Genomic DNA, 24487 nt, shown 5'->3' on the forward strand with positions numbered 1-24487 from the left:
CCAGGGGGTGGGGACAAACCCTCTGATTGGTAGACAACCTTTTCTATCACATTTACAAGCTTATTGTTTATATGCACAGCTATCTTTCCTAAATACGCAGCTCATGGGAATCATTGCTGTGACTAACCAGCAAAAACTGGATCAGTTATTGTTTTAAATGAAGCTGAATTTTTCTTAGTTGTGTTGCAGTGTGCACAGCACTACCACTGAAAACAGGCACAGCCATGCCATTTAAGAAAGGAGATCAGAACACATATACAGAGCTATACCATGTACCTGATCAATACTGAGCTGGAAATGTATATCTGAATGTTAAAATGATTTGTTATTTGTCCATCCATCCATCCATCCATCCATCCATCCATCCATCCATCCACCATCCATCCATCCATCCATCCACCATCCATCCATCCATCCATCCATCCACCCATCCACCCATCCATCCACCCATCCATCCATCCACCCATCAACCCACCCACCCATCCATCCATCCATTTTCCTCCGCTTTATCCGGGGCCGGGTCGCGGGGGCAGCCGCCCAGACCTCCCTCTCCCCAGCCACCTCCTCCAGCTTGTCCGGGGGAACACCAAGGCGTTCCCAGGCTAGCCGAGAAATATAATCTCTCCAGCGTGTCCTGGGTCTGCCCCGGGGCCTCCTCCCAGTGGGACATGCCAAGAACACCCAGGAGGTGCCCAGGAGGCATCCTTGTCAGATGCCCGAACCACCTTAACTGGCTCCCTTCACTCATTCGGGAGGAGCAGTGGCTCTACTCTGAGCCCCTCCCGAATGAGTGAATTTCTAACCCTATCTCTAAGGGAGAGACCAGCCACTCTTTGGAGGACGCTCATTTCCACCACTAGTATCTGCGATCTCGTTCTTTCGGTCACTACCCACAGCTCGTGGCCATAGGTGAAGGTAGGGACGTAGATCGACTGGTAAATTGAGAGCTTCGCTTTTACACTCAGCTCTCTCTTCACCACAACAGACTGCACATCACTGCGGCTGCCACACCAATCTGTCTGTCGATCTCCGGCTCCCTTCTCCCATCATTCGCGAACAAGACCCCGAGATACTTGAACTCCTCCACTTGGGGCAGGAACTCGTCCCCGACCCGGAGTGGGCACTCCACCCTTTTCTGGCTGAGGACCATAGCCTTAGATTTGGAGGTGCTGATTCTAATTCCCGCTGCTTCACACTCGGCTGTGAACCGCTCCAAGGCGAGCTGGAGGCCCTCACCTCATGAAGCCAACAGAACCACATCATCCGCGAAAAGCAGAGATGAGATCTCTTCAACTAGCGGACGAACTCTCCTCTCCAGCACCCTGGCATAGACTTTCCAATAGAGACTGAGGAGTGTGATCCCCCTGTAGTTGGAACACACCCTCCGGTCCAGCTTCTTAAAGATAGGGACCACCACCCTGGTCTGCCCATCCAGAGGTGCTGCCCCTGATCTCCAAGCAACATTGCAGAGACGTGTCAACCAAGACAGCCCTACAACATCCAGAGCCTTCAGGAACTTGGGGCGGACCTCATCCACCCCAGGGGCTCTGCTGCCAAGGAGTTGTTTAACTGCCTCAGTGACCTCGCAGAGATAGGTGAGCCATCCACCTCATCCCCAGAATCTGCTTCCTCCATGGAAGACATGCCAGTAGGATTAAGGAGATCCTCGAAGCATTCCTTCCACTGCCTGACAATTTTCTCAGTCGAAGTCAGCAGTACTCCACCGGCACTATACACAGCACAGGTGGAGCACAGCTTCCCCTCCTGAGTCGCCTGATGGTTTGCCAGAATCTCTTCGAGGCAGTCCGAAAGTCTTTTTCCATGGCTTCTCCGAAACTCCTCCCACACCCGAGTTTTTGCTTCAGCCACCACCCACTCCACGTTAAGCTTGGCCTGTCAGTACCTATCAGCTGCCTCCGGAGTCCCACGGCCTAACCAAGCCTGGTAGGGCTCCTTCTTCAGCTTGGTGGCACCTCTCATCTCTAGTGTCCACCATTTGGATTGGGGATAACCACCACGACAGGCACCAACTGCCTTGCGGCCACAGCTTAGTGCAGCGGCTTCAGCAGCGGAGGTGCTGAACATGGTCCATTCAGACTCAATGTCCTCAGTCTCCCTCGGACTGCTGTTGAAGCTCTGCCGGAGGTGTGGGTTGAAGATCTTGGCTGTCGGAGGGGTGCTTTACTGAGCTGCAGGTCCTGAAGGGTAGTACAGTTTGAAGCTGGAGGATCTCTATATGAATGTCCCATACAAGCTAGGTTCCCTAACTTTCAGCAGCTGTTGAAAGGATAAAGTTTTGGTATATCAGTGGTTAGAAATACCATTACTACTTTAGTATTACCTTAACACAAAGTCAGGGCACAGCATGAAGGTCCTTTCACAGCAGACGCATTCACTTCTAACTGAGAGCGCAAAAGTTGTTGCGCTGGCCGCTGCGCTGGCGTTTTCTTGCTGCAGCTCTGCGTGTACTAGATGCGCCTTCTGCTTGTTGTTTCTGTCTCTGACTTTATGTCCTCTACAAGAGTTTCTGTTGTTTTATCTTCAAATGTTCAATAAAAACATGTATCGCTCATTCACAACGAAGAAAGCTTTGTAACTATCCTACTACTGGTGTCTTCCTACATACTAGTGAAGACTGTGTCATTTCCACAATGCTGCTCCATCTCGAGTCCACAGAGCCATTAAAGTCTCTGGAGGTCCCTGTGTGAGCTCGTAAACCTGTGACACGAAATGCATCGGACACGCACAGACTGTTTTCCTTCGTGGTGATGAAGGAAAACGCTGGGCTGGCATGTAAAAGAGCATTCATCCTTCCAGGACCTGCAGCTCCGTAAAGCACCCCTCCGACAGCCAAACCCATCTGTTCTCTGATTGGATTGTTTCATTTGTGATTGACATGGCATTGACCAATCAGCTGAAAGGAAGAAAAATCGGGTCAAAATTTGTGCTTGTAAGTTGAAACGCTCACACATCCAGGGAACCAGAGCGCAGAGTTTTACACCTTAACAAACAACACTGTGACTCATGTAAATATGTTTACAAACACAAATTCTCATCTATAGAAGCACAAACATAACATTTTAACATGTTTTGGTTTAAAGGTTACAAAACTCAGTTCACAACTAAGCATTTGATTTACAAGCACAAAATATTTATGACCACAGTTTGACCACAGACATGGTCCTAACATTTAACTTACAGTGCAAACCTGCCATGTGACTCGTTGTGTGTTCCCTCCCGCACATGACAAACCTCTGCCATGCAAAGTGCAGCTGCGCACACAGTGGATCCCTTTCTGTCCTCCGTGCTAATGTGTCACTGTTATTATTGTTAGGAAACAACGATGCAGGGACACTTTTTGCACATATTCACTACTAAGAACTGGGAATCTGAATTCACACGCTTGCTGGCCAAAGTATTCACAACAGGAAAAAGAAATATTAAATACTTACTTCCTCCTTGGTCGCCCTCAGTTGTTCTCTTACTGCCTCAAGATCAGAGAGTGCTTGATTTTTCTCCTTAACCGTCATTTCCAACTTATTTTGCAGCACTAAAAAAAGCAGCACAGTTAAACAATGTTGTGGTGCACTGACTGTACAACTTCTGTGGGTTAACCTGTGTTTGTTTTGTCAAATAAGAACATTTATTATGTAGAGCCAAACCTCTTTGAAACGCTGATCAGCTTCTAGTCTTTTTGATAATACCAAATGATTGAAACAGAGTAATTCATTCATACTAGCGTTACATTCTCGTTTTTTAGTTTGTGTTTATAGGCCGTGCCTAACAAATGTACGAGACCAGCTGTCATACAAACAAGAAAACACAAATACTTCAAACTTTGTCAAAATTGTCTCTGAAACTAAAACTTAATTAGAACTTATGAGTCAAATAAGAATGCTTCTTTGAGTCGGCGCCCTGGACTTTAGCGCTTTAACCACTAAAACTTCCTTTTTTGAAGTTCAGCACTGCAGAATATATATATATATATATATATACATATATATATATATATATATATATATATATATATATATATATATATTAGGGGTGCAACGATACTCGTATCGATATTGAACCGTTCGATACAGTGCTTTCGGTTCGGTACACATATGTATGAACAATACAAAATTTTTAATTTATTTCATCAACTTTTCTTCTGACGATGCTGTCTGTGTTGAGCGCTCAGTAGATCTGCGCTCGACTACTCCACCTAGGCTGCACCAGTGTTGCCAACTTAGCGACTTTGTCGCTATATTTAGCGAGTTTTCAGACCCCCTAGCGACTTTTTTTCTAGAAAAAGTCGCTAAAAAAAGACGTGAAAGCGCATATCGCTTTTACTCTCAACAAGCAGCGGGTGCTGTAACGCAGTCAGTTCTTCTTTTACTCTTATGCTGTTTTGTGGATCAGGTTTAAAACTACTTATAAACACACACACACAAAGTAACTCCACCAGAGTGCCTATTTCGGGTCACTTTTGCCGGTCAAAGCCCGGGTAAAGGAGCAGGGTTGGAATTGTGACATTACAAAAAACAATAATTGCTAAAAGAAATTTAATTAGTAGTTCTAAATAAATTCTAAATGCATTTAGGACGTTTTTTGCTCACTTTATGTCTCGTCCACGATGTTATTTCTCTCTCCAGCAGCGTAGGTTACAATTACATTAGCATGACCAATTATGCAAATTAGGTGATGACGTCATTTAGCGACTTCTAGCGACTTTTAGGACAACCAATAGCAATTTTCCTTAGTGAGGAGTTGGCAACACTGGGCTGCACTGTCGAGCGCAGATCCACTGAGCGCAGCGCAAGCTAGCAGACAGAAGCTAAGCTCGTTGCAACATGACACATTGAACCTCCCCCACCCTCATTCAGATCTGGCGTTTGGAACTATTTTGGTGTTCATGTGACGTATGACCGTGAAGGTAAGCGCGTCATGGACTAAAGTAAAACAGTATGTTGGATGTGCCACGCAATGCTCAATTATATGGGTGGGAACTAGTGTGTTCGCGCAGTTAGCTCGTTAGCGCAGTTAGCGCAGTTAGCTCGTTAGCGCAGTTAGCTCGTTAACGTGTTGACGCCGTCCAGCCCCACGCACGGGCCATCCGCGGTAGCTCGTTAACGGAGATTTGCCGTGTTGTGGCGTTGACGTCATTTCAGATTGACGCTGACAGCACTAGTGGGAACACAACGAATATGACTGCACATTTACTCCGACATCATCCTGGTGCAAAGACAAGTGGAAGCAGACAAAAACAACAAGCACGCATGCTACAAACTTTACCCGAGTCATTTAGACAGCCGTTAGCACATGATTCTCCTTATGGGGACCTGATATGTTTAATATGCTGCTGAGAATATAGCCCAGAAGAAGCGTATAGTAGAGCTTTTATTTTGAAAGAGACATTTCTCTGTAATAAACTCTCTTTTCCAAAGATGAGGGATTTCTCCATCAGATTTATTTTTATTACTTTGTTGTTTCAGCAACATTAAATTTAAAAACTGTACTTTTGAGTTAAAATATATATTTATAATTTTAATAAATGACAAATTAAAAAAGCATGAACATTTTTTTGTATCAAAAAAATATCAAACCGTGACACCAAAGTATCGAACCGAACCGTGAATTTTGTGTATTGTTGCACCCCTAACATATATATATATATATATATATATATATATATATAAACAAATCTTAGATTTCATGGACAACATAAAAACACTATATTTCAGCATTAAAATGATCATGTTGAGCTTTAGTGGTGAGTTTAACCATTAAAAACATAAAAAAATACTCTTTTAGTTTAATTTAGTGCAGCTGTGGCTTAAACCTGTGCTGTGCCAATACATTGGTTAAGAACTGTACGTGTCCAAAAATGTGACGAATGGAATAAATCCTGAAATAAAGATGTGTTAATACAAACAGCTCACAGCAGGAACAGTCTGAGACATTTAAACAGGGTACTTAAGCAGAAGAAGGTCGCTGACACCAAAGCTGTTTCAGGGACAGATGGATTGCCTTCTGGTGAGCAGAACGAGGATTTCGTGTCATGAAATTTTCAAGCGAAATACTGAAAATGATTCGAACAGATGAACACAATCTGTGTGATGTCCCATATGGAAAAGATATATATAAATCTTATAAAGTTTGTATCTGTCTTGTGTGAAACTTGTATGAAAAGCATACAAGAGTAAAAACAGATATAAGATCCCTTGAAAAATTATATAATGAAACTTGTATGTTTTGGATACTTACTAAAACAATATATGAAAGTAATGAGAAAGTGGCCACTTTCATGAGTAAATCATATAAGTTTTTACTATTTCTTTTCCATATGGGGTAGCTCAGAACCTACGAGAACTCGTCTGTTTGGCTGGGATCTACAGAAGTCTGCAGCCAAATCTCTGGTGCTTCATCACAGGAGCTGCTTTGACTAGCTGTCCATTAACATGCAATTATGAATTTTCTAGATAATAAGCCCACAATCTTTGCAAAAGTCAACTTATTTCAGTATTGCCTGTATCACAGCATATTATTTGCAAATGACATGATTATCTGTGCCTTTTAATGCCAACGACATGAAAAGCATCATCAGTATAAATCCATTATCACCGGAGGTATAATTACTGTTTGACTGAAGGAACTGACCATGACGTGAGCCAGAGGCAGCTGGAGGAGAAAATACATCTGCTGAACTTCAGACAGCTGAGAACTCTCAGGACATCTGCCAATTATTTTATGCACACGCGGCAACACACCTAATATTTTTGACTTTAAGGGTGTAGACCAGGGGTCCCCAATCCCAGTCCACGAGTGCCGGTGTCCTGCAGGTTTTAGATCTCACCCTGGGTCAACACACCTGAATCACATGATTAGTTCATTAGCAGGCCTCTGGAGAACCTCAGGACATGTTGAGGAGGTAATTTATCCATTTAAATCAGCTGTGATGGATCAAGGACACATCTAAAACCTGCAGGGACACCGGCCCTCGTGGACTGGGATTGGGGACCCTTGGTGTAGACGTTATGCTCGTAATGTCATCTGTAAATTGAATTTTTGGTGAAGCTAAATTTCACACTGTGGTGGACGTGGCAATGGGGCTGGCTTGACCCGTCGAGGTCTGAGACCCAGCATCTTGAGTTTATTTATTCTATTCTTGACTTCTTATGTTAGAATCATGTTTTATTCTTGTTAAGGATGTAGTTGAGTTACTTCATATTTCTGACTAATAAGAAAAATTCTGGCACATTAGTTTTTCTTAGTTGAGTTTTCGTCTGGTTGATGTTTGTCGCTTCGTCATGTCTGCATGTACATGTTTCCTGTTTTATTTTGAAAGGTCCACTGTTCCCCTGCTCAGTGTGTAGTTTTGTTTCCCCTGTAGCGTCATGCTTCATTTGTGTCAGCGGTGTTTCTACTTCCCTCCTTCCCCTCCTGTGTCAGGTCGTCTGAGTGTTTTGTTACAACTGTTCCTGCTCAGGGTTATTCCCGTCTACGTGTTTCATGTCTCCTGCCACAGTTTACAGAGTTTGTTTAGTTTTCCCAGTTTAGCTTTTAGTTCTCCTGTTTTGCTTTGTGTTTTTGTCTGTTGGTATCCAGTCCGATAAAACGTCTCTCTCTTCGTTACTCCCGTGTCTGCTTTTGGGTCCGCTCCATAAACACACCGACCGAACCATTACAGGCCTCTACAATCCAGGTGATTTGATTTCCACTCATTCAAATATGTGAGAAACCATGTGCCACGTGAAGAGTTTGAGTAAAGTCCTTGTAAAATGAAGCGTCAAACACAAAGCTCATGGATCCATTTCCAAACTAGATTTCACCTCAGTGGTACATTCCCTTCATCCATCTTCTAACCCTTCGTCTTCTTCATGTGTAACCAAGCAGAAATGCAGTATGTGATGGCATCAGCCACACAGGGGTAAATTAGTCCATTTTTCACTTTATTAGTTTGCTTTGCAGTTTTCTTCATTAATATAATTCATTAATCATTTGGTTAAACCTAACACTGGTATTATGAGGCGTGCACATAGTAACATTGTGTGTTTTTTCTAAAATGTTTTGTTATATTAATTATGTTTCTCTTTCTTTGATTTACCTGGTTTGGGTGGTGGCTGTTTCCTGTCTGGGCAAAAGGCGTGGCTGAGGACTCAAAATGCCTGCTCAGCAGGACCAAGCATGGGCTTACCAGGAGCAGGGGTGTTTTAGGTTTAGTTAGGCTATTCTGTGCTTAGTTAATATTATGTAAAAATATTATATAAAATTATATAATATTATATAAAAAAAAATGTGTTTTTGTTTTCCCCCCTATTGTGTTCAAATGGTTTGCCCAAATCATTATAAAAGCTATCCTCATGTGTCTTTGTAATTAGGTCAGTTTGTGAGATAAGTTGTGTCTCACTTTGTTTTGTTTAAGTTCTGGAAATTCCTTTTCGTAGAGTTATATTTAGTTGACCTCTTTTATGGGCCTGCTAAGTATGTTTTTGAATTTTGTTAATTTTGGACTTTTTGAGGGTTAAAATAAAGAAAACCCTTTTTGTAGACACTCTTTTGCCTGTGGCCTCTTTGCTTTGGCTGCTTCGTCCCTCACACAGTAACTTATCACAGTAAATGTTCCAATGCACATGTGCTTTCACAGCTCTCATTGTGACCAGTGAACACATTCTTGTGTTACTCTTTGGTGAATGAATGCTGTAGGTGAGGTCTGTCAGCACAGTGCAGGCTTTACTCTCTACGGCACGAGCAGCAGGTACCTGAGCTGGAGGTGCAGCACTGAGGAGAGACGCAGTCGTGGCTCGATGCATGCAGGTCCTCACTCTCTTCTGCTTCATCACTAAGGTCGATATCAGCGATGGTCTCAGGGCTGATGTGAGACAGCAACATCATACTCTTCCTCTTCAGAGAGCGGTTCTGCCTGTCCAGCTGTAGCATGCAGGCAGACAGAGGAAGTGTGATGTACTGTCAGAATAAGATGCTTTTGTGTTATGAAGCAGCATTCATGGTTTATTTGACCAAATGAATAAAATGACTCTGACACCAAAGTGTGCAAACATCTACCAACATGGTTTTCTCACAAACACAAACCCATAAAGACGCCAACTGAAGTTCAACACACCTGCAGTCAAGCCCAGAAGTGTTTGGACAGAAGTACATTTCTTTGGTAATCGTGCCCTTTGCACACCAGCAAAGTGGACTTTTAACATTAATTAAATACAAAATACTTTTGTATTTGTAATTAATTGTAAATTAAATACAAAATACTTCATGCAATACAAAAGTATTGCATTAAATATTTAGGAAATACAGCGATCTGAATACATCGTTTCACGCTTTCTCAAGAGTAACTGGACTGACTGACAAGCTGTTTCATGGCTTTTTAACTGGAATTGTCAATGGAGGCTTCAGTGTGAGGACATTCGGCCATCGCTGGGCTCGAACACAGATCGCAGTGCCAAACTCAGCAACAGCGAATCGTCTGAGACCACAGGAGGCAGCTCAAATCGATTAGAGCAGAATTCTTCTCTTAGTTAAGAAAAACTCACAACATCGAACCAACTCAAGAACACATTTTCAAGGATTACCAAGCTCCACAGAGAGACCTTCATGAACATAAACATGCCCATAAATGCAACAGCTGATGCTTTGAACATTTGCACTTTAGTCACGTCTTCATCGTTTCACATCATCTGTGGCAAATTCATTTTACAGGAAACAAAGTTGAGCTCAAATCATATTTTGCTTGTTTTCACCAAAGTACTGATACTTCTATTAAAACAATATCTTCTAGTGTGCTGCATGTCCTAGCTGCTAAACTGTCCTGGTAACAGTCGACTGTGGACCACCAACATCTAATGAACATAAGCATGAACTCGGACACTCACAGAACTGCAGAACAACATGGCAGCACTACTGCAGCAGGAATAACTAAAATTCATTTTAGCTGTTAATATTTTCACCCTCATTGCTACAGCAGTGTGTGCTTCTCTGTTAAAATGCAGCATTATACTTTATTAGCATTATATATATTTTTATATATACGTATACGTGTATATATATGAATTAAGGAGACCAGTGGTAAGTAGAGCATGAATGAAAGCCATGGCTTCTTGATGTCACCTGAAGGAAGAAAAGCCCCTAAAGGGAAGGAAAAAGGGAAGGAAATAGAAAACAGGAGCCATGAAAGAAGCATTTATTAATGGCATCCCGGTGAGAGCGGATTGCAGCAATTCCATCTTTTGATGACACCCTTCAGACGACATCTTTCTTTCTGAAATGCAATCAACAATACATAACATAGAATCACATTCTTCTGATAATAATCTACAATCGGTGGAAGATGTACATCTAAAATTACATACTTAGATGACTCGAGGCTGACATAACAGTCGGCTAGCGCTGTCGTTGGAGGTCACCATTACAAAGTCGCAGCCTTGATCATACAGCAACACAAAAACATTAAGCATCAAAACCACATCCTCCTCTGGCTGGTTGTAAATTGCTAACCCCCTCCAGCTGCTTTTAAATCAAAATGTTGACGAGTTAAAGAATTGCTCTAAACTTTAGCTTCTTTCAGAGCGGCCTTGGAGATATTTGTTGTGCAAAATTACCATCATCGGGGACACAGAAATTAACATAGAGTTTAACTTGCCGTCGTGGTGTGTTCAGCTCTGATTTAAATGCAAATGAGTAATAAACCACGTTAACACCTTCACAGCGTGCACAGAAACTGTGACGTTGGAGTATTGCTGCTGGAAGGCCAGCGTAATGTTTCATACTCACACTGTACTCCATTCACTGCTTATGGATTCATGGTGAACAAACGTGATGCTTTTAACAGAAGTAAGTTAATAATTAATAAATGGATTCATTCTTTAGCTAATCAAGGACTACTGCTGTCACACACCCACAGCACAGGGAGTGTCTGCTTATAGACGTCGCTTCATATGAAAAGAAGCCGTTAGTGAAGCAGAGCGAACACATCAAATAAAGCCTGAAGGAGAGTCGTTACTTAGGCTGCCACCAAGCAGCCTTTTAGTATTCTTGGGAAATCATAATTCCTCCCAATCGTCAGGCCTGAGATAGCACAGTGCTACCTGTTAGCAGCCGCTTCACTGGACAGAGCCTGAAGCATGTCTGCTCTGCTCAGTCAGCTGCAAGTGGGATTCAAAATAATCCCAAATACAGTTTGTCTGATTCTCTGTCATTAGTTATGCTGTTCATCTTTGAAACGTTTATTTTACAAAACTAAATTAGTTGTTAGAGTAACACCTACTTCAGATACTGCAGTGGAAATCTACGTCCTGCAGCTGCTCGTGAGCCTCGTAGCTCATGCTCAGCAGTATTCTCACAACGTGAACACTAACAGTCAACTTTTATCACCTCATACTCACGTTACCTTTTTCTACTCTGGGAGGGGCTCAAGCTTCACGTCGGCCTACTCGACCAATTTAATGGTTGTAAATATCTCAACTTTCTAAAGCTGGACTCGTGGTAACCGCTGGTTACTGCTGGTAACCGTTGGTTACTGCTGGTAATGCAACTGGAAGAGATTTTATTTGACTGTAAAGTTATAGAAGTCTGTTTATCAACAGTGCTTCATGAATGTGGAGAAAAAAGGCTACTTAAGAACAGTAGAGTTACAATTCTAACAAGCTGCTTCAGTTCAGAAGCTTCTGGGATGAAGGTGAAACGTGAAACTCAAAGAAGTCCAGACGCTTCTTTCCAAGCTCCTTGGACTACGATGAGCTGGACGACTGAGAACCTTCACAGACATATTCTGAACTTTTGATTGAATATTTGACTAATGTAAAAATTCAATATTTGCAGAGGCAAGTTTTCATTTGTATCATATTTGTATCAAATTTGTATCATATTTGTATCAAATTTGTATCAAATTTGTATCAAATTTGTATCATATTTGTATCGTATTTGTATCGCATTTGTATCAAATTTGTATCAAATTTGTATCATATTTGTATCAAATTTGTATCAAATTTGTATCATATTTGTATCAAATTTGTATCAAATTTGTATCATATTTGTATCATATTTGTATCAAATTTGTATCATATTTGTATCGTATTTGTATCGTATTTGTATCAAATTTGTATCAAATTTGTATCAAATTTGTATCATATTTGTATCAAATTTGTATCAAATTTGTATCATATTTGTATCGTATTTGTATCGTATTTGTATCATATTTGTATCATATTTGTATCAAATTTGTATCAAATTTGTATCATATTTGCTACAGTTGGTAAGTGTGTTGTGCCATTTAATTTTTATTTTTATTTTTTCAGGCAAAAAAAATCCCACTGATGATATAAAAGTCACCTTTATCAAACAAGACACATCTGGCATTACATGGATAGTAAATACCTCAGCTCAATAAATACCTCAGCTAACTTCTGCATCAGGTGGTTTAATGTGAACAAGGACACAGGAAGTCTGGAGCTTCCTGTGGTAACACAGTTGTTGCTGATCTTTGGTAAAGGTTCAGCAGGAGGTAGAGTTGGCCTGTTACAGGTCAGAAGCTGAGCTGATCCTTAATCATAGGAACTGTTGATCATCTGAGGTGGGACAATATCATCCACCTTATCTTTGTCACCCTGAGCTACTGATGAGGAGGCGACTCCACTGTGTGGAAGAAGCAGGCGGGGGTCAGGAAACACACGGAGTCAGATATGTTTCATGGCTGAAACATAAGATTTCTATGATCAATAAGAATATTTGTCTACTGCTCAGTGCAGTAAAACTCCTTTAACATAAACATATAGACCTGATGTAACATTAACATCAAATGTTTTAATACTCAAATGATACTAGTAATAATTTCATTTATTATTTGCTGGTTTAGAGGTTAAAAAACCTTTTAAACATAGAGACACAATTAAGTAATTAAGTGAACAAATGAGTAAGTGATAATGTCAGCAGATGATCAGTGTGTAAATGGACGATTCTTCCCCTGAGGCACTCAAAGCGCAGCAGTCACGCATTCACGCGAGCGCCTTTTCTGTGCTTAAGTGCTTTTTCTCCAGCGTTCACACACAGCCACACTCCCATGGATGAAACTCGCGGTTATCCCTGCCCAAGGATATTTGTGGAGCAGCCGGGGATCGAACCACCAACCTCGCGATCAGCAGATGACCTACTCTGATGGAAAAAAGCCCACCTTCACTGTAATTCTTCCTCAGTCTCCAACTGTCCACACTCGCGTCCAACCAGGTGGACTCTGAGGGCTTTTGTGCAGAAATTGAATGAGAAATGATTACTGTGATAAGTTCAGCACCAGTGGGCTGCAAAATCACTATGTGCCAGCTCCCCCACTTTCAATCACAACTCGCATTTTGGCAAGGACTCCAAAAATTGTGCTGTGAATCAGAAGAATCCAACGCAATTTTCTACACTGAGCCGTGGGGACAGGAGCGGCGCCAGAGGACCAGAGAGGCTGTGATTGTAGCCCTCAGATAATGTCCTCACAAATGACTGATTGGACCGGTTTAAACCAACACATCATTATTTTATTACTTTATTCTTCTCTTGTTTTACTTTAATGACACCTGAATCTGAGCACGCAGAGGAAATGAGTTCAGACCTGATGTAACTTAAGGTGGACTGTACCTTGGAGGCCAGCGCTTCAGCACTTTCTCTGCACGTTCGCTCGATCTCCAGGTTCTCCTGGATGGCGCTGACCTCTTCAATGACCATCTGAGAGACTAGAAAACACAGAAAAAGACCAGATGAAAGGAAAGAGGGGAAACGGCTTTTTCAGTTTCACGTTACAGAACAAATAAAAATAGTAAAATATGACAAACATCACATCCTACAACAGCAATGTGAGTGAATTTCATGACGTCACACGTGGTTGTTACATTCTAAGCTTGAACACTATTGGATACATTTGTTACGATGCTGTTTTAAAAGCTCATCATCAGTCTTGTATGTTAGAGTTAGTGTGTATTAAACAGTATGACTGGGTGTTGCTGTCTCCAGCACCACAGACTCGGTTATGAGGACAACAGGTTATTAAAAAACACAAGTCAGTGTTTAAACCAAGCATCTGTGTTAATTTCACAAACGAGTCATTACTGACTGATGAAACATGAAAGGCTGAACTCATGTGAAGAAGAACTTTAACATCAACTCATGAACAAAAGGTCATGATGGAAACAAAGACAACAATCAGGTTTCAGACGACGCATCCCTGCAGCTGACGAGAGCGCCATAACACTCGTCACCTCAGCAGTGAATGACCTCATCAGAACGAGACTTTACACCGAACCTCATATTTATTTATGAGCAGATTATTTACCCCGTTTTTTATTTTCTTCATCCGTGTCTGATTGAATAGACGAGGAGAAGGATAAAGAACCAGAATCTTAATAAAGGGGAGCTTTGTGCAAGTATTTCAACATGAGTCATGACGTGTGATGCTACACCTCAGCCTGGGTGGGAACATTTCATTCTTTACTAAATGGTGACAAGAAGTGATTTTTAATTGATATTACCTATGACAATGGCAAAGGAAATACACGACCAACACGTTTACCGCTCACTGCGTTCTGGGTTTAACGTCCCGACTGATGTAACGATCCACACAGGCCATGTTTGGTGGAGAGAACAGCTCACACGGCAGAGAGGAGCGTGGGAAAGCTGCACACTGCTTCTATGTAACAATAGCAGTTAGGCTAACACTGCTGGAGTTTTAGTTTTCTTTTCTTTAACTGACATTTAGGAATAACTGTACAAAACCATCAGCTTCAACAATTACATGTATTTTTGCTTTTTTCTGTTTTTAAACTAAAATATCCATAAAAAAGGAGGGAAAGAGAAAAAGACAGAAAAAGGCATGTAGGAGTGAGATTTTACTACCATTAATATAACTAATATATCCTCTAATATATCTTCTAGTACTTAACACAGTCAAAATCAAAAGCTGGCCTGTGTTTTTTTATACAGTCCATCCATTTCTTCCATCGTCATACAAACAGGCCCTCTTATAGTTCACATCTGCTGTCATTTTCTCCATCGTGATGTCCATCCACATGTTCATAGTTGGGCTCTCAGGAGAAAGACGTTTTTTATGGCTTTTTTTACCTGCTGCCAGTAAAATATTAAACAAATATTTATCGTTTGTCCATCCTTCTGACATAAGTCCAACAAATAAAGTTTTACTTTCAAAGGTAAATAACCTCCATATATCTCTTGTATTGCTGCATGTATTCTCTTACAATAAGTTTTAATAACAGTCCCAGAAAATATGGGTTACCTTCATAGTGAGATTTTTGCTGAGGTGTAATAAAATATCTTATCAGGCTTTTCCACCCAAATTCCCTCCAGCTCTGTGAGCTGCTGCATTTCCATGTGTATGTCCACTCTTCCTCCTTCATCTCTACTCCTCCCTCCATTTCCCATTTTGTTTTGATAAATAGGGTCGAGTGAAATTTCATATTTGTTAATCCTTTATAAAGGCCAGATATACGCCTCTGTCTTTATTTGAACTGTTTGACCTTTTAAGGAGTTTTATCTACTTTTTTGATCATGTTTGATTTGTGAGGCAAAGTCCTGAAAACAAGCCAGAAACAATAAAACAATCTCAGCACACTTACTTTTTTCCTTTGGGTTTTCAAGTTTTCATTCATACAAATCTAAATGTGCTCTGAACAACGTAAACATGTCGACAGTCACCTGGATGTGGAGTCCAGAGGGTCTGTGGGAGCTTTAGCTGGCAGAAGCTGCTGCTGGCCACAGCAGGGATGATTACAGGAAATGTGTCAAACCCCCCAAAACCAGACTTTTAGGAATAAAATAGTTTGTGTTTTTACATGAAACCTGTTTGGCGTCATGTTTGTTGTGTGTTCAAAGCTTCCAGGCAGTAAAAATAAAGTGTGGATAGTAAAGGTCAGATTATCGATGCAGAGAAAAAGTTTGACCTGTACAGCAGAGCATAAACGCAGTGACAACAGCCTGGCCCCACTAAAGAAGGTGATTTATTTCCTGAGAATCTCACAGGTTCGTGGAGCTGAGTGTAACTGTGAACATGCAGCCGATTCACTGTTAACATGAAACTCTGTGATTACAGCAGTTTTATTGAAACATTGGGAACTAAATCTGATGAAACTCCAAACAGCAATCGTACCTCGGCAGGAGAAGAACACCCTAAAGACTGCCCTGCCACTTAACTAATTAAACATTACAGCTGAGTGAGGGAGAAATTAAGCATTAGTGCCACCGCCGTGGGCAATTCCTTCCCCCCGGTGACACCTAATTAAGAAGTTGATGAACGTCAGCGCTCTGCGATATCCACTCTGCCGTCCTCCGTAAGGCGCTCGATAGCACTTAGCTGCCAGTTTTCTTCCTCAGCCTCTTCTCTGTCGCTGTCCAGACTCGGCAACCTACGAGAGGGCGCCTCGAACTAAATGACGCGTTAATTATAATTACTGGTAGCCATGGTAAATAAACAGCGCTGGAAGCGTTGCAAGTATATGAGCACGAGTCCACAGGGGGCTCTGACACATCACAATTGGCATTCTTAATTGTAAGTTTCAGCCTCCCCATCATTGTCCCTCCATCTTTCCCCCCCTCTTGTTCACGCTTGTCTTTTTTCACGCCGCTCTCAGGAACGACAGTGATTACCCCTGTGCCGACGTGCTACATAATGGTATCAGCGCCGTCAACGGAGCAGTGAATTAAATTGTATCTGCAGCCGCTGCGAAGCCTTGATGAGGGGGGCAGATGCCTTTGTGGTGTTATCATTATAACACAATGGTCATGTTGTCATCAACCTTGCCATCGCCAATTGAAAAGGCACGATTGTGTGTTGGGGGCTTTTCGTCACATCCTCCCACAGCCCCCGCTCCCCGCCACCCACCCAACACTTCTGCCCCACCCCCAGCCGTTTCGTTGTGAATAGGAGCAATTTTCTAAGAGCTATGAAATCACGTAATAGGTCCTAATATGCAGCTGCTTGGCACAGTCAGGCAGCCTCTATTAACGCGTAAGTCAAACACAATATGTGTTTTGGCTGGAGAATCACTGAATACATGAGCACAGGCCAGAATTATTCAGATGAAAATCCACACAACTGTCATGGCTACAAAGACAAACTATTTGCTCCATCCTTTGACATGTGGTGCCCCATTTCAAATTCTGTCTCCACTAAAGTGGTCATAGCAACCTGTAAGGAAAATCAATTGAATGGTGCAGCGGAGCACCTGAAATGTGTTTGCAATCCCGGGAAGCGATTAAAAGCTCAGAAAAGGATGCAAGGGTGCCGCTCACGTGCCATTATCTGCATCCAGGCTCATATTTCTGCAGCTGCGATCATTTTCAAACAACATACATTTATTACAGTGCGCCATCTTACTGGTAGATAGGCCCGTTAGTTTAGCCTGCAGCTAACTTTTCCAAGTGTGAGTGACAGAGATTACGTCGACTATCAAAATCGTCAACGACTGATTTAATAGTCGACGCGTCGTTTGAAGCTTTGTAAGATCCCAAAAGACGCAGGAATAAGTAGTAGGATTTAAGAGTGTAATAACGGACTGAAACAGAAGATGGCAGCACTGCATGTACAAGGATGCCAGCTGCCGTTAAACCCCGAAGAAGAAGAAGCTGTGTCCCAGAATTCATAGCGCGGCCCAGCTCAGTTTCCAACAATGGCAGCAGCTAGTTAGTTTTAATATTACTCTTATTATTCTTTCTGGGTCACAAAATAAACGTTTAACATATTTTCAGGCGAGAATGTAGCTGTGTAAACCTCAAATATCTGCTCAGTTTATCAAGACACCACATATTTTCAAAAGCGCTCCGACGTTTTCGGAGACATCTGTCAGCCACTAGCTCGATAGCTAGCCGGGGGCTAGGCTCACTAGCGCCGTGAGAACACCGGACTCCCGGCTAATCGTTTTCAAACCCACCGCCGTCTTTCACTACTCAGGTTAAACATGATATATAAGTCACTTAGATAACTTAAAATGTTATTGTTTGACTTTTTTCAGTGTTTTATTTGTTCCTGAGTAAATCGGTTTGGCTGAGATTAAAGTTATAGTTTTTACACAGCTGAATAAACGTCAAGCAGACAGCTGATTATCAGAAGTGTGAGATGCTCGAGAATTTACTCCGGTGTCCTGTTATATTTTAGATAGCAAGGAGTTTATTAAACTTCACCGAAACAATCTGCAAATTTCATTAAAATTTAATAAACTATCATCTTGTCTTTATTTTTAGTTAGCACATACCTTAAACACTTAAAGCTGTAAGCTAATGATAGTTATACAGTGGGGCAAAAAAGTATTTAGTCAGCCACTGATTGTGCAAGTTCCCCCACTTAAAATGATGACAGAGGTCAGTAATTTGCACCAGAGGTACACTTCAACTGTGAGAGACAGAATGTGAAAAAAAAATCCATGAATTCACATGGTAGGATTTGTAAAGAATTTATTCGTAAATCAGGGTGGAAAATAAGTATTTGGTCAATAACAAAAATACAACTCAATACTTTGTAACATAACCTTTGTTGGCAATAACAGAGGTCAAACGTTTACTATAGGTCTTTACCAGGTTTGCACACACAGTAGCTGGTATTTTGGCCCATTCCTCCATGCAGATCTTCTCAAGAGCAGTGATGTTTTGGGGCTGTCGCCGAGCAACACGGACTTTCAACTCCCGCCACAGATTTTCTATGGGGTTGAGGTCTGGAGACTGGCTAGGCCACTCCAGGACTTTCAAATGCTTCTTACGGAGCCACTCCTTTGTTGCCCGGGCGGTGTGTTTTGGATCATTGTCATGTTGGAAGACCCAGCCTCGTTTCATCTTCAAAGTTCTCACTGATGGAAGGAGGTTTTGGCTCAAAATCTCACGATACTTGGCCCCATTCATTCTGTCCTTAACACGGTTCAGTCGTCCTGTCCCCTTGGCAGAAAAACAGCCCCATAGCATGATGTTTCCACCCCCATGCTTCACAGTAGGTATGGTGTTCTTGGGATGCAACTCAGTATTCTTCTTCCTCCAAACACGACGAGTTGAGTTTATACCAAAAAGTTCTACTTTGGTTTCATCTGACCACATGACATTCTCCCAATCCTCTGCTGTATCATCCATGTGCTCTCTGGCAAACTTCAGACGAGCCTGGACATGCACTGGCTTCAGCAGCGGAACACGTCTGGCACTGCGGGATTTGATTCCCTGCCGTTGTAGTGTGTTACTGATGGTGACCTTTGTTACTTTGGTCCCAGCTCTCTGCAGGTCATTCACCAGGTCCCCCCGTGTGGTTCTGGGATCTTTGCTCACCATTCTCATGATCATTTTGACCCCACGGGATGAGATCTTGCGTGGAGCCCCAGATCGAGGGAGATTATCAGTGGTCTTGTATGTCTTCCATTTTCTGATGATTGCTCCCACAGTTGATTTTTTCACACCAAGCTGCTTGCCTATTGTAGATTCACTCTTCCCAGTCTGGTGCAGGTCTACAATTCTTTTCCTGGTGTCCTTCGAAAGCTCTTTGGTCTTGGCCATGGCGGAGTTTGGAGTCTGACTGGTTGAGGCTGTGGACAGGTGTCTTTTATACAGATGATGAGGTCAAACAGGTGCCATTCATACAGGTAACGAGTGGGGGACAGAAAAGCTTCTTACAGAAGACGTTACAGGTCTGTGAGAGCCAGGGATTTTCCTTGTTTGAGGTGACCAAATACTTATTTTCCACCCTGATTTACGAATAAATTCTTTACAAATCCTACCATGTGAATTCATGGATTTTTTTTTCACATTCTGTCTCTCACAGTTGAAGTGTACCTCTGGTGCAAATTACTGACCTCTGTCATCATTTTAAGTGGGGGAACTTGCACAATCGGTGGCTGACTAAATACTTTTTTGCCCCACTGTATAAGAGCAGATGCTGCTGGTGCAATAAGCTGTACGTTTACGTCCAATGGATGATGATCTGATTAGTCGACTAATCACAAAAATAATCGGTGACTAGTCGACTATCAAAATAATCGTTTGTGGCAGCCCTAACAGAGATATCATGTTCCTGCTAATGTCTCATACCTCACTGTGCTCCTATCTGTCATCAATCTTTGTTCTTTGATCAGATTTTTTCATGCTTTTAGTGTCATTTTATAATACAAACAATGTAAACAAACTCTCACTGTAATGCTGTGTGTGTGAGATTGCATGTTGGACTTTTACTAGCCACTAAATAACTGTACCCCTGCAGAGACTAATGTTCAACCTGTCATGTCTATTTTGTACCATAGAGCAGTGTTTCCCATCCTTTTGGAGCCATCCATCCATCCATCCATCCATCTTCTTCCGCTTTATCCGGGGCCTCCTCCCGGTGGGACATGCCTGGAACACCTCACCCAGGAGGCGCCCAGGAGGCATCCTTGTCAGAGGCCCGAACCACCTCAGCTGGCTCCTTTCGATGTGGAGCAGCAGCGGCTCTACTCTGAGTCCCTCCCGGATGGCCGAACTTCTCACCCTATCTCTAAGGGAGAGGCCAGCCACCCTTCGGAGGAAGCTCATTTCCGCCGCTTGTATCCGCAATCTCGTTCTTTCGGTCACTACCCACAGCTCGTGGCCATAGGTGAGGGTAGGGACGTAGATTGAACGGTAAATTGAGAGCTTCACTTTTACACTCAGCTCCCTCTTCACCACAACGGACCAGTCTGTTGATCGTCTGTCGATCTCCGGCTCCCTTCTCCCATCACTCGCGAGCAGGACCCTGAGATACTTGAACTCCTCCACTTGGGGCAGGAACTCATCCCCGACCCGGAGTGGGCACTCCACCCTTTTCCAGCTGAGAACCATGGCCTCAGACTTGGAGGTGCTGATCCTCATTCCCGCTGCTTCACACTCGGCTGTGAACCGTTCCAGTGCGAGCTGGAGGCCCTCACCCGATGAAGCCAACAGAACCACATCATCAAAGCAGAGATGAGATTCTGAGGCCACCAAAGTGAAAGCCCTCCGCCACTTGGCTGCGCCTAGAAATCCTGTCCATAAAAATTATGAACAGAACCGGTGACAAAGGGCAGCCCTGGCGGAGCCCATCACCCACCGGGAACGAGTCCGACTTATTGCCGGCAATGCGAACCAAGCTCTTGCAACGGTTGTATAGGGATCGAATGGCCCGTAGCAATGGGCCAGACACCCCATACTCCCGCAACACCTCCCACAGGACACCCCGAGGGACACGGTCGAATGCCTTCTCCAAGTCCACAAAACACATGTAGACTGGTTGGGCAAACTCCCATGCACCCTCAAGTATCCTCGAGAGGATAAAGAGCTGGTCCAGTGTTCCGCGACCAGGACAAAAACCGCATTGTTCCTCCTGCATCAGAGGTTCGACTAGTGGACGAACTCTCCTTTCCAGCACCCTGGCATAGACTTTCCCGGGGAGGCTGAGGAGTGTGATCCCCCTGTAGTTGGAACACACTTTCCGGTCCCCTTTCTTAAAGATGGGAACCACCACCCTGGTCTGCCAGTCCACGGGTACTGCCCCTGATCTCCACGCAACATTGCAGAGGCGTGTCAACCAGGACAGCCCTACAACGTCCAGAGCCTTCAGGAACTCGGGGTGGACCTCATCAACACCAGGGGCTCTGCCACCAAGGAGTTGTTTAACTGCCTCAGTGACCTCGCCCCCGGAAATTGGCGGGTCATTCCCCTCATCCCCAGACTCTGCTTCCTCCTTGGAAGACGCGTCAGTGGGATTAAGGAGGTCCTCGAAGTATTCCTTCCACCGCCCGACAATTTTCTCAGTCGACGTCAGCAGCGCTCCGCCAGCACTATACACAGTGCAGGTAGAGCACCGCTTTCCCCTCCTGAGACGCCTGACGTTTGCCAGAATCTCTTCGAGGCAGTCTGAAAGTCTTTTTCCATGGCCTCTCCGAACTCCTCCCACACCCGAGTTTTTGCTTCAGCCACTGCCCAAGCCGCATTCCGCTTGGCCTGTCGATACCTGTCGGCTGCCTCCGGAGTCCCACAGGCTAACCAAGCCCGATAGGACTCCTTCTTCAGCCTGGTGGCTCCCTTCACCTCTGGTGTCCACCATTTGGTTCAGGGGTTATCACCACGGCAGGCACCAACCACCTTGCGCATCACACTGTGATGGGTGGCTGTAGCTCAGGTAGCTCAGGTGGCAGAGTGGATCAGCCACTAACCAGAAGGTCGGTGGTTCAATCCCAGGCTGCTCCAGTCTGCATGCCAAATATCCTTGGGCAAGATACTAACCCCATGTTGCTCTCCGATGCATCCATCGGAGTGTGAATGTGTATGAATGTTAGATACTCTTAGCACTTAAGCTTAGAAGTGCTTGTGTGAATGGGTGTGATTGGGTGAATGAATTAGCTGTATAAGCGCTTTGAGTGCTCGGACAGAGTAGAAAAGCGCTATATAAGAACCAGTCCATTTACCATTTACCACTGACTGTTTTTCAAATATTTATCTATTGCTATTACGCGCTGCATTGTCTCACAGCATGACTATTATGTCATTTCTCCTTCGTCTTCTTCTGTTTTACTGGCAGTTGGAAACCCATTTAATTAGAGCAGGTAGTTGTACTGCCCTCTAGTGGAAGAGAATGTTATTGTTCCGCCCGTTACTCACGCCGATGGCTTAGAGGACCAATCAGGTGGAACCAAATAACCGTCCACGGCACACCTGTGGATCACCTGACACACCTATGTGCCCGGCCCAGTCGTTGGGAAACACTGCTGTAATGGCGTGGTACAATTCAACATTATATAGCATCATGCTAGCTCGATCTTAAAATAAATAGTGACAAATTACATTAGAAGCAATATCAGGAGACAGATCGTCCCGAGACTTTGCTCTAAAATCTAAAAGAAATGTTTTAAATATGCACCTTTTACTGCGTCAGGTCACCTATAGGCACACAAAGCTACCCAGACATACGATAATCAGACGCTGAGGCACATTTGTGTATATCAGACTAAACTCCCATTTCTGAAAATCGGGAGCTTCCTAAAAAGCCTGCTGTAAGTGACACCAACAGGAGCCAGAGAGCCAGCAGATCATTGTTAAGCCCAAATGAATCAAACTAATCCTACACTTGTTTTACATGATAACAGGACTCAAACTTCAGACGTTTTAAGAGACACAGATGGCAGCAGATGCACACAACAGCAGGAAGTCTTACTGCGAGTGGAAGCACCATTAATATTTCTCACAAGAGAAATGACCTCAACTTTTAAAAGCAATGCAGGAGAGAAAAATGCCAAAGAGTTACTGACTGATGAAGTCTTTAGGTACAACACTGAACCAGCAAGTACTTATTTCCCAGACAACTCGCTGCTTTCATTCTTTAAGGCAGTGTAAAAGTCACCTGGAATACGTACATACTGCTGTACATAAAGTCTGCTTGTTCAGTGATACTTGATAAGCTTTGAACTCAGCAACAGCAACGTTTATGACGAGCTTCACAAGCTCAGTATGAGCTCAGACGGTGGTTCAGCCACAGAACTGATGAAACCTGATTTACAGGTGTTTGAGTCTTTAAAATCCTTAGTGAAGAACAACGTGATCGTGCTAATGTTGAAAAAGCTTTGGCAGGAATGAAGACGAAGGTTTACGCTGCCGTAGATCCAGCTGGCTGCATGAATGTAGCTGAGCTTCTCTCCATGTAGGGACACGGGAGAAAACAAAATCCACGTGGGAGAAAAAACACTAATCTTTGTCTTGTAAACGTAATTATTTGGTGTTTAAAACCACTCGATCAGTGCATGTGTAGATTCTATTCATGCAGCTGCAGTTTGACTTTGTAACAGTTTAATTTCTGATAGTTTGATAGTTATTGTGTTACATACTGACTGTAATTATTACTTTTTGCTTGTGAATTTATTCCTGTATTTCCATTGTAAGTAATTCATGAATATGGATTTGTGACAAAGCCCAAAGGCGTTTCCTTTTAGTCGTATGTGTCAGGTATGCATGTCTGTTAAACTGTCAGCTGTTCACATAAATCCAAACCAAAGAGTGTTTACTCTCTGGCCAACAAACGGACTTTGGCATGTAGAGCAGGAAGAGTGCAGCTCTAAAAGCTACAGACGCTGGACAATTTCATAATCGTAGATCTTACCCACTGCATGTGTCAGCGCCATAGACACGTGTGACACATGCTCAGAGCTGTGATGTGTGTATTAAGCATCGATGTGCAAACAATAGTGAGTTAAACATGTTGGTGCAATGGGGATCTCACTTCTGGACACAGGTGAACTTACCTTGCTGGAACTCAGAGAGCTTCTTCATCGCCTCGTCTCGCTCCTCCTCCAGCGTCTTCAACTTATGTAAGACACACAGAGTAGCTTCAGTTCATCATTAACCTTTATGCAATGCCACAGCTCAGTCTGGAAGAGCAGGTCATATAAATGCAATGACAACATATAAAACTATGTAAATGTTAAGATGGAAAAAAAAACCCTGATGGTCTCTGTGAGTACCTCAGACCTTCTGTTTAGCAGCCATGTTTAGT

At 43.1% G+C, this 24487-nt stretch overlaps 1 protein-coding gene across 2 annotated transcripts in view; it reads right to left on the reverse strand.

Moving 5' to 3' along the window:
- shtn1 (shootin 1) overlaps nucleotides 1-24487 on the reverse strand; it is a 46524-nt gene that overhangs the window by 16285 nt on the left and 5752 nt on the right. For both annotated transcript variants that reach the window (XM_085183221.1, XM_085183219.1), the window contains exons 3-6: nucleotides 24237-24297; nucleotides 13618-13712; nucleotides 8748-8916; nucleotides 3453-3550 (exon numbers count right to left, since the gene is read on the reverse strand). In XM_085183221.1, coding sequence (XP_085039347.1) covers nucleotides 3453-3550; nucleotides 8748-8916; nucleotides 13618-13712; nucleotides 24237-24297 — 423 coding nt within the window. The remainder of the gene's footprint in view (nucleotides 1-3452; nucleotides 3551-8747; nucleotides 8917-13617; nucleotides 13713-24236; nucleotides 24298-24487) is intronic.

The sequence above is a fragment of the Neolamprologus multifasciatus genome, chromosome 13 (assembly GCF_963576455.1).
Source record: "Neolamprologus multifasciatus chromosome 13, fNeoMul1.2, whole genome shotgun sequence".
Classification (NCBI taxonomy): domain Eukaryota; kingdom Metazoa; phylum Chordata; class Actinopteri; order Cichliformes; family Cichlidae; genus Neolamprologus; species Neolamprologus multifasciatus.